The sequence below is a fragment of the Mytilus californianus genome, unplaced genomic scaffold, assembly GCF_021869535.1.
Source record: "Mytilus californianus isolate M0D057914Y unplaced genomic scaffold, xbMytCali1.0.p SCAF_2, whole genome shotgun sequence".
NCBI classification, from domain to species: Eukaryota; Metazoa; Mollusca; class Bivalvia; order Mytilida; family Mytilidae; genus Mytilus; species Mytilus californianus.
The window spans coordinates 99,410,892-99,430,667 of NW_026262668.1; the positions used below are offsets into that span (position 1 = coordinate 99,410,892).

At 34.1% G+C, this 19,776-nt stretch overlaps 1 protein-coding gene and 1 long non-coding RNA gene across 3 annotated transcripts in view; one reads left to right on the forward strand and one right to left on the reverse strand.

Moving 5' to 3' along the window:
* Positions 1-19,776, forward strand: part of LOC127730563 (uncharacterized) — a 345,980-nt gene that overhangs the window by 184,129 nt on the left and 142,075 nt on the right. The window lies entirely within an intron of this gene.
* On the reverse strand, positions 8,891-13,706 carry LOC127730558 (uncharacterized). Of its 2 annotated transcripts, XR_007995147.1 has the most exons (4): positions 13,665-13,706; positions 10,596-10,748; positions 9,884-10,051; positions 8,891-9,225 (listed from the first exon to the last, which is right to left on the reverse strand). XR_007995147.1 is itself a non-coding variant. In XM_052239003.1 (3 exons), the coding sequence occupies exons 1-3, from the start codon at positions 10,774-10,776 to the stop codon at positions 9,038-9,040; spliced, it is 537 nt and encodes a 178-aa protein (XP_052094963.1). In that variant the 5' UTR covers positions 10,777-10,951; the 3' UTR covers positions 8,891-9,037. The 2 variants fall into 2 exon arrangements, 1 of the variants encoding a protein (XP_052094963.1); XM_052239003.1 differs by lacking the exon at positions 13,665-13,706 and having other exon boundaries at positions 10,596-10,951.

A 19,776-nucleotide genomic window follows, 5' to 3' on the forward strand; every position in this document is an offset into this window, starting at 1 on the left:
AAAATATTTTATAAATTTAGCAGGAAAATGTATTGAATTTAACAAATATTAAAAAAAAAATTTACAAAAATGTTTATTAATTTGACAAACTATCGCCAACATTTAAACTTACCAGGAAAATGTATTGAATTTGACAAATATCAAAAAAATAAAATACAAAAATGTTTATTATTTTTACAAATTATCGACAAAATTTTTAAATTGTTGGTACATTCTGAAAAAAATATGTAAAAAGTAAAATAATGGAACTTAAAAATGAAATAAGTGTCATTTAAAATGTCACGCTTCTTCAGCCATACACGTTACATTGCTCAACTACATCAGTTACAACTTCAACCAGAAAGATTATTTATCGACAAAGAGACTTTTTCCTCTTTACCCCGTGTATTTGGCGAAAGACAAAGAAATGTGGACTACAGTCATACCAAAAAAAAAATGAAGATATCACTCGACTTATACGGCGAGCCGCAGTATTACCTCTCTTTCCACCGCACCTTGTTGCGGATGTTTGGCTTACATCTTTAGAAGACATTAATGAAGCTGAAAACATACCCGCTACAACATCATTTACTGATTACATGACAAGAGTTTGGGGTTGAAGGATACCGCTTTTCATGGAACCACTACTTCACCGAAGGACCCCGCACAACCAGCCACATGGAAGTATGGCACACCAAAATTAAGAAACTCAAACATCTATAAGATCATAGAGCTACTAAAGACCCAGGATCTAACAGAATGTACCATTATCCAGTATGCAGCAGGAGGAGCCCGCCCACAAAAAACACGGCGATACAGAGTTATAGACACCATATGCAGACTCCAACTACTGAAAGACAGATACCAACACGGACTCATCAATCTGACGTAGCATCCCATCTTCTTCATTTGAACTGAAAGACTTTGTGAAATATTGCAATTGTGACTTGTGAATATAATGTTTTGTGACTTTGTAAATATTATGTTTTGAGACTTTCGAAATACATATAAAATGTTGTATTTTTCATCATTATATATATAGTGCCCCATAATACTTATTTCTACCATAGTGCTTTATTCATTTCTGTATGCAATGCATGTATAGATTTGATTCATGAATTATGTAAATTATGTTTGCAATAAACGAAAAGTGTATAACAATTTGGTGTATTCACACAAAAAATGTTTATCATAATCATTTAGAAACTGCTGAATATTATTAAGACACTCTTATAAATGAATGCCATTGTCACATGTCAAATGAATCGAATGAATTGATATTACATCATTGAGAAACAAAATATTTGATTTATTTATCATTTATCTATACAAATAAAAATGGAACTACAAAATATAAGAGGTAGATCATGTGAATTATATGTAATACCATTCAGCAACAAAAATCTTACAAAGTGAGAAAAACCTATATTATACAAAGATCTTGTTGCATTAGCAACAGCATGTGTCCATTATTGTTCGACTGTTTCATTCAACACCACATTACTTCGTAGACACTCGGGCAATTGTGTGGAAGCTTCTCTGCATGCGGAGCGAGGCTGTGAATTTTTCCATCTGCAAACGAGATCGTCACTAATGTTATTTATACGACCCTCAATATCTTTTGCAATAACCTGGAAGTTGTTTACACATGCGCATCACGTTAATTGTCGCATAATCTTCATTATTTCGATACATTTTGATCTTCCTTTTTTAGCTCACCTGGCCCAAAGGGCCAAGTGAGCTTTTCTCATCACTTGGCGTCCGTCGTCCGTCGTCGTCGTCGTCCGTCGTCGTCCGTCGTCGTTAACTTTTACAAAAATCTTCTTCTCTGAAACTACTGGCCCAAATTAAAGCAAACTTGGCCACAATCATCATTGGGGTATCTAGTTTAAAAATGTGTCCGGTGATCCGGCCAACCAACCAAGATGGCCGCCATGGCTAAAAATAGAACATAGGGGTAAAATGTAGATTTTAGCTTATATCTCTGAAACCAAAGCATTTAGAGCAAATCTGACATTGTAAAATTGTTTATCAGGTCAAGATCTATCTGCCCTGAAATTTTCAGATGAATCTGACAACCCGTTGTTGGGTTGCTGTCCCTGAATTGGTAATTTTAAGGATATTTTGCCGTTTTTGGTTATTATCTTGAATATTATTATAGATAGAGATAAACTGTAAACAGCAATAATGTTCAGCAGAGTAAGATCTACAAATAAGTCGCATTACCAAAATTGTCAGTTTATCCATTTAGGAGTTATTGCCCTTTATAGTCAATTTTTTACAATTTTCGTAAATTTTTGTAATCTTTTACAAAAATCTTCTTCTCTGAAACTACTGAGACAAATTTAACCATACTTGGCCTTAATCATTATTAGTGTATTTAGTTTAAAAAATTTGTCCGATGACCCCGCCTTCCAACCATCATGGCCGACATGGTTAAAAATAGAACATAGATGTAAAATGCAGTTTTTGGTTTATATCTCTGAAACTAAAGCATTTAGAGCAAATCTGAGAGGTGGCAAAAATGTTCATCAGATTTAGATTTATCTGCCCTGAAATTTTCAGACGAATCCGACAACCCCTGAGTTAGGAATTTTACAGAAATTTTGCAGTTTTTTGTTAATATCTTAGATATCATTATAATATCTAATATCTAATACTATTAATTATGATTTTAACCTTATTTTACATGATTTCCTAAGCATCACATTGGCGTAGCTTACGTTGAGGCAACCGAGGCAGTTGCCTCGGTAAAAAATAATTAAAAAAAAATATCTACAATTAGGTCAACTCGACCAAAATGGTCAGTTGACCCCTTAAGGAGTTATTGCCCTTTATAGTCAATTTTTAACCATTTTTCGTAAATTTTTGTAATCTTTTACAAAAATCTTCTCCTCTGAAACTACTAGGACAAATTTAACCAAACTTGTCCACAATCATCATTAGGGTATCTAGTTTAAAAAATGTGTCCGATGACCCCGCCCGCGAACCAAGATGGCCGACATGGCTAAAAAATAGTACATAGGGTAAAATGCAGTTTTTGGCTCATATCTCTGAAACCAAAGCATTTAGAGCAAATCTGACATGGGGTAAAATTGTTTATCAGGTCAAGATCTATCTGCCCTGAAATTTTCAGATCAATCAGGCAACACGTTGTTGGGTTGCTGCCCCTGAATTGGTAATTTTAAGGAAATTTTGCCGTTTTTGGTTATTATCTTGAATATTATTATAGATAGAGATAAACTGTAAACAGCAATAATGTACAGCAAAGTAAGATCTACAAATAAGTCAACATGACCAAAATTGTCAATTGACCCCTTAAGGAGTTATTGCCCTTTATAGTCAATTTTTTACAATTTTCATAAATTCCACTGTAACTACTGGGCCAGGTTCATTATAGATGGAGATAATTGTAAGCAGCAAGAATGTTCAGTAAAGTAAGATCTACAAACACATCACCATCACCAAAACACAATTTTGTCATGAATCCATCTGTGTCCTTTGTTTAATATGCACATATACCAAGGTGAGCGACACAGGCTCTTTAGAGCCTCTAGTTTACAATTGCTTCAGTAGCTTCATTGTCGCAAAGAAAGACGATTTTCGTGCATTTCCTACTTACCCCATAAAAGAGCAGCTACTACTATCGGATATAGTTCTAGAAATGCCATTGATAACGATTTATTCGTTTAAAGAGGGTAATTCTTTTGGCCACGTCGAACAAAACCATTTCCCTTGATGATAACCTCCGTACCCAATTGTAGAACAGGCATCGGTGTATATTTGCATATCGAAGTTAGAAGTGTAATTAGAGTCGTAAAACATATGTTTATTCCGTAGCAATCAATTATGTAGAAATCGGAGCCAAAATTCTAAGTCAACTCGACATTCCTTACGCAAATTTACATAGAAATGCAGTTCTTTAACCTTAGTGGATAATTTTATAAGATAGGAAACAAAAGATATACCTGGCACAATTACACGTGATGCAAAGTTCAAATGGCCTAATAGTTGAAGTAATTCTTTTTTCGTCACATGTTGACTTTTGAATTATGGAAATTATAAATTTGCAGATTCTTCTATACTTTGTTTGCAGGCAATCTAGCCTCTAATCTATCTGTATCCAACACAATACCAAGGTATCCAATGCATGTTAGTGGGCCCATGGTTTTGTTTGCCGCAAATGGAACATTTAATCGATTGAATATCATGGTCATTAATTAACGCCATTGTTCTTTCAGCACCGAACTCTGGAGGGTAAATAGTAAGGAAGTCATTGAGTAAATGTAAAATATGTTTTACTTTGTAATTATGTTCTGCTATAAAACAAATCGATGTGGAGATATTGTCAAATATTTTAGGGCTACTACGGCATCCGAATGACAATCGCACTTAAATATAATAAAAAGATTCTCATTTAAAACAAAATAATGGCCATTGCTTCGGTGACACTGGACATATTTTAAATGCATTTTGAATGTCGAACTTACAGAGTTTTGTCCCCTTTCCGTATTTGGCAATGAGACGAATTGCGTCATCTATCTTGACATACGACATAACATAAATCTTTGTCTATAAGCTCGTTGACGCTAACGTTTTTATCGTTGTGCGCTGCGGACAAGTCTAAAATAAGTCGCTTTTTGTAAGAATATTTACCCTCAGCAACACCCAACGGACTTATTCGATAATCATCAAAAGGTAAATGATCAAACGGACCAAATACGAAACCGTTACATAGTTCTTTTTAATAAGATCTGAAACTGTATCTTTCTGTGACCTAGCACTTAAAGTATTTCTACATTCCATTGTTTTCATGTTGTCAAATTAAACCATGGTATCAAATCCATATTTGTAACCCATTACACAAATAATCAACAAAGTGTTTGTCGGGATGACTCATTAGTTCACGTTTTAGCTTGATATTGACAGGGGTAGTAGCGTGCATATCAAATTCAGTTAGTCACATTTTGCGAGATGTCTCTGGAGTTTCCTTGTCGACCGGAGCTGTCTGATTGAATGAAAACGTTGCTGATGGGTGTTTCCCACAAAGAGACTGTGAATGTCCTAGCGAACGGCATTTGGTGCAAACATGTGAGAACGAACAGGTGCGTTTCGTACAACTTCTATAGCTATTAAAATTGTTACAAATCTCTTTACCGTCTTGAAAATATTTTAGTCGGCCATACTTACGATCATCATTTCTCAAGCAATTAACTTCTTGGTGATTTATTTTGTTTTTCAGCTGCAGTGAACAAAATTCGGTAGTGTGATCGCACATGTGGCATAATTTACATACATTGATTTGAATCCGCTACGAGGGCGAATAATTCACGATCACGTTTACTCCAGTCTACTTTAACTTGATGTTCTCTAAGTAGTGTTGACGCTTTGGCGGAAAACATTTTATGATAGTCGTAATATTTAGAGCCGTCAAAATTGCTTATGTCAATAATATCTTCTTCATAGGCATCTTATTCGGCGCGTCTTTCTGGGTAGGCTTTTGGCATAATTGTTTTGTATTTGCCGAACGCTTTGATAAATTCCTGAATGGTCAGTGTACGGTTTAATCTGATGTCGGTTTTCCCTGGGAGATAAATCTCAATGCTGTCAGCGATTACGGTATGCGATTGTGGGCATTCATAGTTTGGAATAAATAAGGCAGTAATATTAACATCCTAACCGTCAATTATCTGTCGCTGCAGAGATGAAGACACAATATCAATGTTGTTGAAATCGCCTGATCTGGCTCCCTTGTTGATATCTACGGGTACACAATTTTCCTGTATTCCGGAATAAGGAACAGAAAGTTTTCGACCGTATTAGACTGATTGTACCAATTTTGAAGTGTAAATCCGTCTTTGTGTTTTGCTGTTTCTCTCCAGGATTCCTCAAAAGAAGTTGGGTAAAAGTACTTTGTAGACCCGTAAAGCATTGGGACATAGAAACGAACGCGTTACACATGTAATTTATCTGAATAGCCTCCGGTTCTGGGTTGATGACTGGGCGTTGCTCGGGGGGTGTGGAGGGGGGGTTGGATTTCGATATCCGGATCTACTACTGTTTCATTTTCAATTACGGCTACCTCCTTTTTTATGGATAAATGTTACTGTTGAATAGTTGTAAGAGAATATGTTTAACCAGATCGGCAGGAACTTCTATATCAATCCCCTTTAATTCCGGAATAAGTTTTGTCTTACTCAACGTGGATGGGTCCGCGTTAGCGTCTACAGACGGACGTTCGTAAGGAACTTTCCTTTTTGTTTGTCTCTTCGACTTTCTGGTAGCCATAATGTCAATAAAAGAGAATTGATTATAAAGTTAAAAAAGAAGACCACTCACGTGTGAAATAAGAATACGAATATCCAAGTTTACCGTAGGCTTAAATCCAAGGAAGGAAATTACATCATAGCTTACACAATTTAAGTTCATGTTGCTTGTTACAGTCTAGATGACAGACTAATACATAAAATCTCTCAATCGTAGAATAAAAGAACAGAAGTACACAGTACTGGTATATGTTATGGTATAGCACAAAAACAAAGACTTGCTTCACAATATAAAATAGCGTCCTTCTTTCCAAACAGAATTAGCAAAACTGAGTTCTTGCCACGTGTATCTCTTCTAAATAAGGAACAACCGATAAGAGTCGCACATGCAGACACGAGCTTCTTTACACGAATAAACCATGCCTAAATTATATGTAAGCTTACATTAATACATTCACATGATAACTTTGCAGGATTTTTACAACACTCATTGTACAAGACAAATTTTCGTCACTTTTTTTTGTCTTTAATGAAAGGGAATAATCAGGTATGCGATTGATTGAGGTAACATGTATACTGATGCATACCTGATTATTCCCATTGAGGTAACATGTATACTGATGCATACTTGATTATTCCCATTGAGGTAACATGTATACTGATGCATACCTGATTATTCCCATTGATGTAACATGTACACTGATGCATACCTGATTATTCCTATTGAGGTAACATGTATACTGATGCATACCTGATTATTCCCATTGATGTAACATGTACACTGATGCATACCTGATTATTCCCATTGAGGTAACATGTATACTGATGCATACCTGATTATTCCCATTGAGGTAACATGTACACTGATGCATATCTGATTATTGATTGAGGTAACATGTTTACTGGTGCATACCTAATTATTCCCATTCATTAAAGACAAAAAAAAAAGTGACGAAAATTTTTCTTGTACAATGAGTGTTGTAAAATTTCAAAAACTCGACAAATATGAAGTGGCTGGATGGATGATGTAAAAATTGCTTTCTCGCTTCAACTCAACATTATGTAGCTGTATACCAAATATTAAACCATTCCCTCAATAGGAGCCAAGAAAAGTTTGACGAAAATATTCCTTGTACAATGAGTGATGTCAATTCAAACAATCCGCAAACAGTTATTCCTCTAAATCTTTCGAACAGAGAATGCATCTTACCACGCTTCAGTGCTGTGTGTATAATCCGCATTACAACTTTTCAGGAATAAAAGAGAGTTCAATTATGGCATTGAGCAATGCTTTTAAGGATAATATTAAAGATTTTGATGCATATTTCAAATGTTCAGCTGAGATGCCAAATTAGTCAGCAACTTTATTATTATCAAGACTGTTAATTGCAACTTTAAACTCATTTTCAGAAATTTCAGTTAAAAGCTCATCGTAGTTTTGTATAAATTGAAGTATTGCCTCCAAGGCAACACGGACTCTGGTAGCATATTCATTATCAAATGTTTTTGTTAATGTTCAGCTAAATCTTTCAAACTTTGCAAACTCAGCCCTTTAACAAAACAATTTGATTAACAAAAGGTGTTTTGGGGATGGGGCTTTTCTCGCCCTTTATTTTATACCACTAAGTTGTATTTCTGGTAGTTTTTGCAGGTTGTCTTTTCTGCTTTCACTAAAGAGAAAGTTCTTTCTGTCTCTAATGTCTGGCCACATATTGAAGCTTTTACTGATGTCGGCGTAAAATTCAGGGTGTCTTTTCTTTTTGACGTCTTTATATGCCTGTAATGTATCTGGGTACATCAGGACATACATGTCTTTTCCCTTCAACTTCAGTATGTACGTATTTTGTGGATGGTCGAACGAGATCTTTTCTACCTCATGGCTTTTTTCGCTGTACCATTTTCTTCTTTATACTGTAGGCACTCCGTGTCCATGTATAGATCTTTTCTCATTGCTTTTTTCTTATAATATTGTGAATAAGATTTACGTGGTCCGTAATTTTGAGCCGTTGAATCAAGATTTGAATGGTATTTGAAGTTGTAGATTTTCTTGATAGGATAGTTTATCAGACTTTTCCCAGAGAGTTCTAAACATTTGATTGACCTTAATCATTATCATATTTGATAAAATTGATAGGTGTTTTGATTATTGACTGTATAGGTACATGAAACGAACAACAGGATAACCAAAAATATTTGCAGCACAACAAACCATATCAAACAAAAAACAACAAACACCGAAAAAATGGCGTACAAACACAGACAACGAGCAACATATTGTCCAGACAGCCGAACTTGGTACAAGCACAAATTGGGGATGGGCTAAACCCGTCTTACGTATAAGTACAAACCTCTCTCAATGCCTATTTAAGCCATATGTCGTCAACGTAAACACTTACTATTAATACAAAACCTGTATAGTGCAGCTACTAACAGGATGCCCACTATCTTGAAAAAGAAAATAAAATGGTCAAAAAACGTTCACTACTACAGAAAGCTAGCTAAGATAGGTTGGTTGAATACTATCACTCAAGAAAATATAAAAAGATAAAAGACAACAGGTTTCAGGAAGTTTCATCAAAAAATGTATTGAAATCTGTAGTTTCTTTTAGAGACACGTAAGTACTTAAAATCTCCAAACCATCAATTTAAGTGAAGCAGTTAGTATATCACGCCTGTAACACTTTCTGTTTTCTGTCTTTCTTTTCTAGAGGTAAATACACCATTTTTCAATATTTTATTTCTGTTTACGACATTTCATTATTATTTCTGTTTTCATTTTATTTATTTTATTCTTAACCAACAACTGGAGATTCTTTGTTGATACACAGTCCTTGTGTACAAATAAAAGGTCCTTGATAATTCCCTATACCAACACATGTACAAGTGTTGCATCCGTCATCTGCCTCCCACAATGCTTTGAACTTGTACCATCTTCCATTGTCGTTACACTCTCCGTAGAGTGGTTCATCACTTGGTTTAGCTGGGTAAGATATAAAGGTATAGACCTATTCACTTGTTTTCAACTTACATTTTATCTTTATTCAGTAGTAGAAATAGATTATTTCAGATGTTAGATTAATCAATGGAAAATTGTGAATTTCATCCCTTTTACTTCATTTGTCGAAACAGGGATGCAACCACGAGACCAACAAGGTCGTCTCAGTTTTTATAGGCTGTTCTTATGTTGTACTGTTACACCACTGTCCCAGGTTAGGTGGAGGGTTTGGCGCCAACAAACTAGTTTCACCCCACCACATTCTGTATGTGCCTGTCCCAAGTCAGGAGCCTGTAATTTAGTGGTTGTCGTTTGTTACTGTATCTTATTTACTTTTCGTTCATTGGCGGTATGGGCTTTGCTCATTGTTTGAGGCCGTACGGTGGCCTATAGTTGTAAACTCCATGTCATTTGGTCTCTAGAGGAGAGTTGTCTCATTTGCAATCATACCACATCTTATTATTTTTATATCAGAGTATGAAATTTAGTTCCTAGTATACAACTGCACGGAAAATCGTTATCGTACGGTTTTAGTAATAAAAAAACAATTTACACAACAAAACATTGATTTCAAATAAAACGCTTCATCTATCCTAATATAAGCATACCCATACCATCAGCGTAAAAGTTTCAAGAAACTTACCAAATCCAGTATTATCACAAGTGACCTTTGTACAAAGAGCACCACGTGTTGTACAGAGACAAGAGTTACATCCATCTGCTGTTGTTATGTTTTCGTGTACTAAATACATCTTAGGTCTCATATTGTAACCATACATGCAAACAAAGTCGCCGTTGTGGAGTGTTTTTCCTTTAAAACACGTTATGTTTTTTGTGTTTTTTATACATGGCATAGAAAATATGTTGAGGTATAGACTAGAAACAACATTGAGATGTTATGTTCATGTATAGCAGGAGGTTTTTATGCTGTTTTGACATCACAAAATTTTCATTTAAAAAAGTATCCATTTAGATAAAGGTTATTTGCTTCATTTTAAAATCTTTCATAAGTTCCTAGTTATTATATTTTTCCATTGGTAATAATTGTATATCGCAGGCTTGAATTTTAAGAAAATAAAAACAGTATTGTTTAAGAAACAGAAATGGTCAGTACTGGACACATACAAAAGAAATTTGATGGACCAGCTCTATGTTGAGTGCATACAGCATGCAAAGGTGTTGGTTTGGGTTGTTGTTGTTGTTTTTTGTTTTTTGATATTTTTTGTTTTTTTTTTTTGGGGGGGGGGGGGGTTCTTGGGGGGGTTAAAACTGAAAAGTACTAGTTAAGAAAAATATGTTTGAATGATAATTTATCATCAACGTGGCCACTGCACTTAGGAGACTTAAATATTTACCTGTGGTGTCGCATACTCCGGTTTTTTGAATGGGTAACTTAATATGTACGTGATATTCATTTACAAAACAGACATGACATCCATCAGAACACACTTGTCCCACGCTTGGTGCTGACTGAGTATAGGCATTTCCATTATACGGAAGTACTAAAACTAGAAGCAGATAAAATAATAAGAACATATCAAAAGTTGGAAGAAGGATTGGTGACGGCAATAAGAAGTTTTAAGCGGGACAAACAACATCTTGGCCAAAGTAAAAGAGAAGAAAGGGCATAACTTCCGTCGGAATACAAGAAAAGCTTGTTTTGTGAAAAAGCCATTACCAACCATAGGTACTTGGAGACAGGATAATTGTTTTAGCCCTCACCCCTTTTTTCCAAAATCCGATATTTTTTTTGTTTTTTTTATTAATTTCAATTATTTTCGCGTTTTTCTGTATTATATAAATATAAATATTTTAAAAATAACTTGTTTTTGATATTTTCTATAAATTCCAAGTTTACTATCACAGAGGACACTGTATAGAGACAGACATCATTATTTGCCCATAAATAGGATACTTAATAGAGACAGACATCATTGATATTGCTCATAAGTAGGACACTGTATAGAGGCATGCATCATCGATATTGCCCATAAATAGAATATTTTGTAAAGACAGATTTGCTGTCGTCATTAATGCTTCACAAAAGTTTTTGTATCATATCCAGGGACAGCCATGATGTGTATTATGTAGATGTTATGTCTGATTAAGCAAACTGTATGTGTCTCAGGTACTTTTATGACGATTTTTTTTAACTTTTTGAACCAATACTGGAATTTAACTTTACTTGCCAATTTCTGATTGGAAGATTTACAGTTGTAGTTGGTCATTATTGAGTATATTTTAAGTCATTTATGTGTCTCATCATATATACTATCATAATAAGCATAACTCCATATCATATTCATTTTATGGTTTTTAATATATTTAAACAGTGCAATGTCTAAGTATTCGTGTTATGCTGTTTACTGAAATGTTCTTGTTAAGCTTTTTTCAACTGATTTTTATATGTTTGTTCATTCGCAGGTCAGTGGGAGTATTGAGCACCCGCAAGCATGTTTAACTCGCCACTTGTATGTCCCTGTCCCAAGTTAGAAGCCTTTAATTCATTGTTTGTCGTTTGTTGCTGTATATCATATTTGTCGATCGGTCTATACATAAATCAGACCGTTTATAGTTTTCTCGTTTGAATCTGTTATGTCGACGGTGTCTTTGATAGAATAGAGAATGGAAACGGGAAATATGCCAAAGAGACAACAACCCTACCAAAGAGCAGGAAACAGCCAAAGGCCACCAATGGGTCTTCAACGCAGCGAGAAAATTCCGCAATCCGGAGGCGGACCCTAAACAATAATGTATACGAGTTCAGCGAAATGACACCACACTAAACACAGAAACATGCAAATGAAACCGTAACATGCCAAAAACTGGTTTTAGAATAAATGTGTTTATGTCTGATACAAAGACCCTATGAGTGAATCGATATTAATTGCAAAACTGCCATCTTTAATGACTTGACAACAATATCGTAACTATATCTCTTGCGAATAAGTCTGTTTAAAGGTTTGGTTAGCTTTTGAGGTGAATGACGATATTTTTGTACTTTGTATCGAATATTACTATGAAATATGTGATGTGCTATACCTGAACGTATAAGATGTCTGCACGTTGATTAATATTCACGAATGATACATGTAACTTTGAAGCGATGATAAAATTTCGTAAAGGTTTTGAAAAGTTTGTGATATCGAAAACCCTGGTGTAATAATTTTCAGTCATTAATAAAGAGATTTCTTTCGTTAAAATCAAATGCGTTGTTACATATACGAGTGCATCGAACAAGTTGAGATGTATTAACACCATACGATTGGTGCCAAGGGATCGTCACCATCTAAAAACGGATAATTAACAATAGGAAATGAAAAATTATCTCTTTTATCTTAAATTTTAGTATTAAGTTTCCCGTTAGAGATATAGATATCAAGATCCAGGAAAGGGCAGTGTTCATTGTTAGAATTAGCTTTATTTAAAGTAAGTTCAACAGGATAAATCTCTTTTAGTGTACATACTAAAGTCGTCTTTAAGTTTTTGTATCAGATGTTGTTTCGATGGGTCTTTGATGATTTTGAACATAAATTGCGATTCGTAACAATACAGAAACAGGTCCGCAATAAGTTGGGAACAGTAAGTCTCCATTGAAATTGGTTTTCCGTTTGAATTGTTTTACATCTGTCATGTCGACACGGGGAGATGGGGTCTCTTCCTATATAAAGGTATACACAGACGTGCCGCTGGTATGGGTCACTTTTTTGGAATGTCAAATATATCAATGGGTTGCAATTTCACGGAGGTAATATATCAATGGGAAGAAATCAACCGGTCATATATGTTCATCTTCTGTTAAGATGTATGTAAAAACTGTGTTCTGATCTTTTTATCTCCTAATATGAATCACGGAGCCCATTTGGTTAACATCGCATTGAAATGAGGCGTCATGATAGCTGGAAAGTATATATAGATAGGTTGTGATTTTCTTATGAAATATATGAATTGGTAGGGATTTTCGAATAAATCAATATATGAATGAGAGTGTTTCCATACCCAAACCGGACGTCTGTACCCAAATGTTTAGGTTAAGAACCCCTTCCCTTTCCCGGTGCATGTCAGTGTCTTTTAAAGTTTTCTATGCGGTATGGGTTTTGCTCATTAATGAAGGTCGTACGGTGACTTATAATTACTAACTTCTACGTCATTTGGTCTCTGGTGGAAAGTTGTCTCATTAGCAATCATACCATATTTTTATATTGTACCTGTATTTTGCACGAGAAGATTTTGTAAACTCATTTTTAAAAATGTACATTAAGTGTTTATAAGTACCTAAACAATAATTAGAGTATGAAACTTTCATCACGCAGCTCAAGTTATATTGCCACAAACTGTACGTCAGTTTCCAAATAAACCTATCCAATCTTTTGATGTAAATATCGATCAGCTGATAAAAAAAGTATTAATACAATTTGTCTTACCTATTAAAATGTGGAAACATGACTGCGAAGGCGCCATTGTATATCCATAAATGTAAAAATTGTTTACGTCTGTTTACACACAATGTCTTATCTTATTTGTTTACACACAATGTCTTATCTTATTTGTTTACACACAATGTCTTATCATATTTGTTTACACACAATGTCTTATCTTATTTGTTTTTGTTGACTGACTGAAGTATGATTATAATGATTGTTCATTCTAAATTTAATTTTTTTTTTAAATTTACTAATAAAAAGTGAAATATGAAAATAATATGTGGTATGTATGATTAAGAAGAAAGACTATGATGTCTTAAAACCTGCAAATATTGTTGAAAATAATACATCAAGGTGTGCTTCGTAAGGCCTTCTGTGAGTACGGCCGATAATTTCATATCAAACGATATAGTACCGTTGATATAAAAAAAATAAGGAGGTGTGGTATGCTTGCCAATTTGACAACTATCATCTACGAGAGATCAAAGGAATGAAAGGACAAGGGTGTAAACCACCTGAGGGTGGATCCAGGATTTGTGAAGTGGGGACGTAAACTCCGAAAACTGAATATCTATCGAATATATAAAGGCAAAAAAAATTGACGATTTTATCATAAAATATATATATATCATTTTCCAATCACGCGCCACCGTGACTTCATTCCTGAATCCGCCACTGACTATTATAGGTTACCGTACGACCCTCAACAAAGAGCCTGAAAACCGCCATATCGTATAGTAATCTATAAAACATTAAAAGGCCCTGGCATGACAAATTAATTTAATGTGAAACAATACAGCAGAAAAAAATCAACGGCTGACTTATGCTTGAAATAATTTAAAAAAAAAAAAAAAAAAAACAATTGTTCAGAGAACAATTGAAGGTCTTTCCACAAAAAAACATGTATTTTAATATGAAAATAGTAAAATTCGTTTTAAAATGTCATTTCCAGCTTCAAATCAAATATCAGTGTCCGACGTGAATTAAACGTTTGAATAATACCGGAAGTAACATTTTTCAAACCGTAAGTAACAAATTATCTCCCTTATTTAAAAAATATTGAATAGAAACCATATATTTTTGGAATCATTTTAGGCATGTCTTTGAGTCGTTTTTTGGAAATTTTAAAATTTTATAAGCGTCTCTACATATGATGTTCGGTGAAACTGTTTCACTTTTTTTATTGTATAGAATTCAAGATTGCTATAGTTTAATAATCAGAATAGATTGATCTGATTCATTTTACATCGTGCTCATACTGATGAAAGATATCTGTTATCCGAAATATTTATAGTTACATTTGTTCGTTTATTGTCATTTTTTGGTGATGTTGTACCCTTTTAGATTGGTTATATATATATACAACTCGTCTAAACAGCAGCCCAACAATGTTAGATCTGTAAATGTGCTTTCGCTAATTTTTTGTTCTTCCCTCGCAGGGATTCGAACTCATGCTACTGAGATATCGTGACACCAAATCGCCTGCACTGTATCCGACGCGCTAGACCACATGACCACCTAGGCTTCACAATAATAAAGCTTTCGGTGGCCGGGTGTTACCTTTCCTCATATATATATATATATATATATATATATATATATATATATATATATATATACAACTCGTCTAAACATCAGCCCAACAATGTTAGATCTGTAAATTTGCTTTCACAAATTTTTAGTTCTTCCCTCGCCGGGATTCGAACTCATGCTACTGAGATATCGTGACACCAAATCGCCTGCACTGTATCCGACGCGCTAGACCAGTCGACCACCTAGAGGCTTCACAATAATAAAGCTTTCGGTGGCCGGGTGTTACCTTTCCTCGTCAGTTTCAATCTAGCGTCGTAATACAGTACATGGTATATAAGGCATGAAGATGGAATTGTTACAGATCAGCTGAAATATCTATTGTAAAGGATCCTACAAATTAATGCAAGATACAGTCACAGAAATAATTATATTTATAAGTACGTCTGAACCAGTGACAACTCTACAACAGATTTATCCATCGGATCACCAGCAGTGATGGTGATACATGGCTTTGTACATTCTGTATATACAACTCGTCTAAACATCAGCCCAACAATGTTAGATCTGTAAATTTGCTTTCGCAAATTTTTAGTTCTTCCCTCGCCGGGATTCGAACTCATGCTACTGAGATATCGTGACACCATATATATAATAAGTACGTCTGAGCCAAATACTGAGTCAAATACTGCATCTTACATTAATTTGTAGGATCCTTTTGTTCTTCACTCGCCGGGATTCGAACTATTCGGTTACCGAGACAACACCGCCTGCACTGTGTCCAGCGCTCTAGACCACTAGGCCACCTAGACTGAACTAAAAATTCAGCTTTCGATGGCCTAGTGTTACCTTTCCACGTCAGTAGAATCTAGAGTTGTAACACAGTACATGATATATTAGGCATGAAGATGGAATTGATTGCAGATTAGCTAAGTTGTCTGTACTAAAGGATCGTAAGATGCGGTCACAGAAATAATTATTTTGATGAGTACGTCTAAACTGGGAACAGTATATCTAACAATAATTATATATGTTCCTGGTCTAAACAAGTGACAGCTCTAGGACAGATCCATCCATTGGATCACCAGTGAAGGTGATACACGGCTGAAAACACATATTATATTCATAATTACTCTAAATATCAGCACAACAATGTTAAATCTGCAAATTTGCGCAAGCAAATATATATAGATATATGAAGATGTGGTATGAGTGCCAATGAGACAACTCTCCATCCAAGTAACAATTTATAAAAGTAAACCATTATAGGTCAAGGTACGGCCTTCAACACGGAGCATTGGCGCACACCGAACAGCAAGCTATAAAGGGCCCCAAAAATTACTAGTGTAAAACCATTCAAACGGGAAAACCAACGGTCTAATTTATATAAAAACAAGAAACGAGAAACACGTATGAACTACATAAACAGACGACAACTACTGTACATCAGATTCCTGACTTAGGACAGGTGCAAACATTTGCAGCGGGATTAAACGTTTTAATGGTACCAAACCTCCCTTTCTGAAACAATAGTATAACATCACAACATAGAAAGACACACTATAAAATATCAATTGGAAGGCTTAACTCAATCAAAAAACGTAAATTAACACACAATGAACGAATAAATTTGATCTGTGATACCTGAATGCAAATACATAGTTAATAAAATATAAGGGATAAATAATTAAGGTCAAAAGTAAATAAACAGGTTTAAACAAAGTTAAAGTATGATACCACCGTGAAATGTTAAACAATTTTTAGAAAATAATCACTTTTGGAAAAACCTGCGTCCTATTATACACAGGTAAATGAAAATAATTTTGTTGTTAAGTATACTTCTTCTTCTGTGTGTATAAAATCTTCCGTTTAGGAATACCAAGAAATTTCTTTAATATCAATAAAACTAATCTAACACTTGGTACATATGGGGTGAATATCAACAATAAAACTATACAATAAGTGCTAGATAAAACTTCCTGTACAGGTGCAAGAACAGTATTTAAGGAGAAATGAAATAATTTTGATGTTAATAGTACGAAGAAGTGAAAATTTGTAGTAATTCCAAATAATCAAAGCTGGTATATAGACAAGATCCATGTTAACAATTAATAACAAAAAAGCATTACAAATAGTATCAACAGGTCAAATTAACAAGAAAGTACGATTTGAGAGTACTTGCAATTACTGACAGCTAGTTAAAAGCCAAAACAATTAATATTAAAAAATCATGCATCAGAGACGAAATCAACTAAGACACATCCCAGGGATTTAGTATTTTAACGTCACGAACAGTCAAAGAAGACATGACTTGTGCAATGCCAAAAATAAATGTATCGACAGGTAGTAGGATAGTTAAGAGTGACTTCTTTATAGATAAAAATGAACGTATGTGTGTCTCTATACATCCCGTTTGAAAAGAAAATACAAATTTAGTTATGTTTTAATTTGCTAATGACAAAATCGATATTAGTGCCAATGTAAACTATATTCAGAGATCTAATTACAATATTGGTACGATAACCCTTACTGATAAGTTTGTTTAAAGGTTCGATGATTTTACACGGATCACATAGTGATTTCCGCGCTTTTAGTACAATATTACCGTAAAATTTAGGATGTGAAATACCATTTTTAATAAGTTTTCTACAGGTTCAGCCAAACTTACTAATCAAATCTTTGTATCTATGAAAGAATTTAGTAAAAGTTTTAAGTAATTTATGGTAACGAAATCCCTGACTTAATAATTTACCAGTGATGCATTGATTACATTCGTTAAAATCTATGACATCACTACACACACGGGCATACCGAACGAGTTGGGATATATAAACACCGTATGATGGAACCAAAGGCACATCGCCGTCTAAAAAAGGAAAATTAACAATAGGGAATGAAAAATCGTCTCTTTTGTCGTAAATTTTAGTATGGTGTTTCCCTTAAGAAATTGAAATGTCTAAATCTAGAAAAGGACAACTGCTGCTGTTTATGTTAGATTTAGTTAAAGTAAGTTCTTTTGGGTAAATTTCGGTAGTATATTCAGAGAACTATGGATTATTTAACGAAAAAATATCATCCAGATAACGGTAGGTATTGTTGAATATATCAACCAAATGTAACAATGATGTGTCTTTACTGAGTTTGGTCATAAACTGAGATTCGTAGCAATACAGGAAAAAATCTGCTATTAAAGGTGCGCAGTTAGTGCCTATAGGAATACCTACTACCTGACGATACACTTTATCGCCGAAACGTACACATATGTTATCTAGGAGAAAATTTAAAGCTTCAATCATATCCTCACATTTCCAGTAAGTGTATCTAGCATACTTTCCTTTTTAGTTACAGAAAAAGGCTTTAAACGAGTTACAGCAAATAAATTTACAATGAGATTTTTCGAAAGACCATTTTATTAAATATGAAAACTTTTTCTTTATTAGATTGTGTAGAAGTGTAGTGTAGAGAGTAGAAAAATCATAACTGTCAACAGAATTAAAAGGACCATGTATTTTATCTAAAACCTCTAAAGAATTTTTAACACTCTAAAAATAATTAATACCATTATTTTCATAAGCTTTATTACAAAAGTTAATAACCAGTTCTTTGATAGTAGTAAAGGATGTAGTAAGAAGCACTGATAGATTAGTAGTAGAACACTTATATAATATATATAAACAAGTCTAAATTGAAAACAACGTTCAAACGATTGCGTTGGATAAAAACCGCAATTTTTATACGTGTGCATGCAAAACAAATTGCTTGGTAGAGGGGTCTAAATACAGCAGAAACAACATTTTCCAAAAGACCAAAAGAGTGAAAAAGTATATTTTAACAAAACGCATTTGACTAACAGGTCGAACAACTGATGTTCTTAAACACTGCTGACTGCCATTGTCGATTGCCAAATAAACGGATCACAAGATGTAACAAAATGAATCTTTAATAATATGAATTTAATACCAAACAGAAAACAATAAACTTGCAGTAAAGATGGTATACCGCAAACAAAAGGTGCAAAAATTAGTACACCATATCCGGATTTCGACATTAATGTCTCTTCAGTGATGTTAGGGATCGAAACAGTATTTGGAAGGCCATAAAATTTACCTCAATTTAGGATAGACTCTTGAATTTTAAAGAGTCGAAATAGGATGAACGGATCATATAAACCCGAAGGAAAATATAATACAAGCCCAAACGAAAAAATATAAACAAGTCTAAATTGAAAACAACGTTCAAACCTATGATTGCGTTGGATAAAAACCGCAATTTTTATACGTGTGCATGCAAAACAAATTTCTTGTTAGAGGGGTCTAAATACAGCACAAACACTGACCATTTTCCAAAAGACCAAAAGAGTGAAAAAGTATATTTTAACAAAACGCATTTGACTCGTGACAGGTCGAACAACTGATGTTCTTAAACCCTGCTGACATATATATATATGTATGTTGTTATTTTTATATTTTAGTATATGATAGAAAAATTAATAGTAATATATAAATATTGGGTACGAGTTGGATCAGTTGGCGTCATCTTTTATAATTTAGAATAGTCGGATTTAAAACGTGTCTTTTCCGAA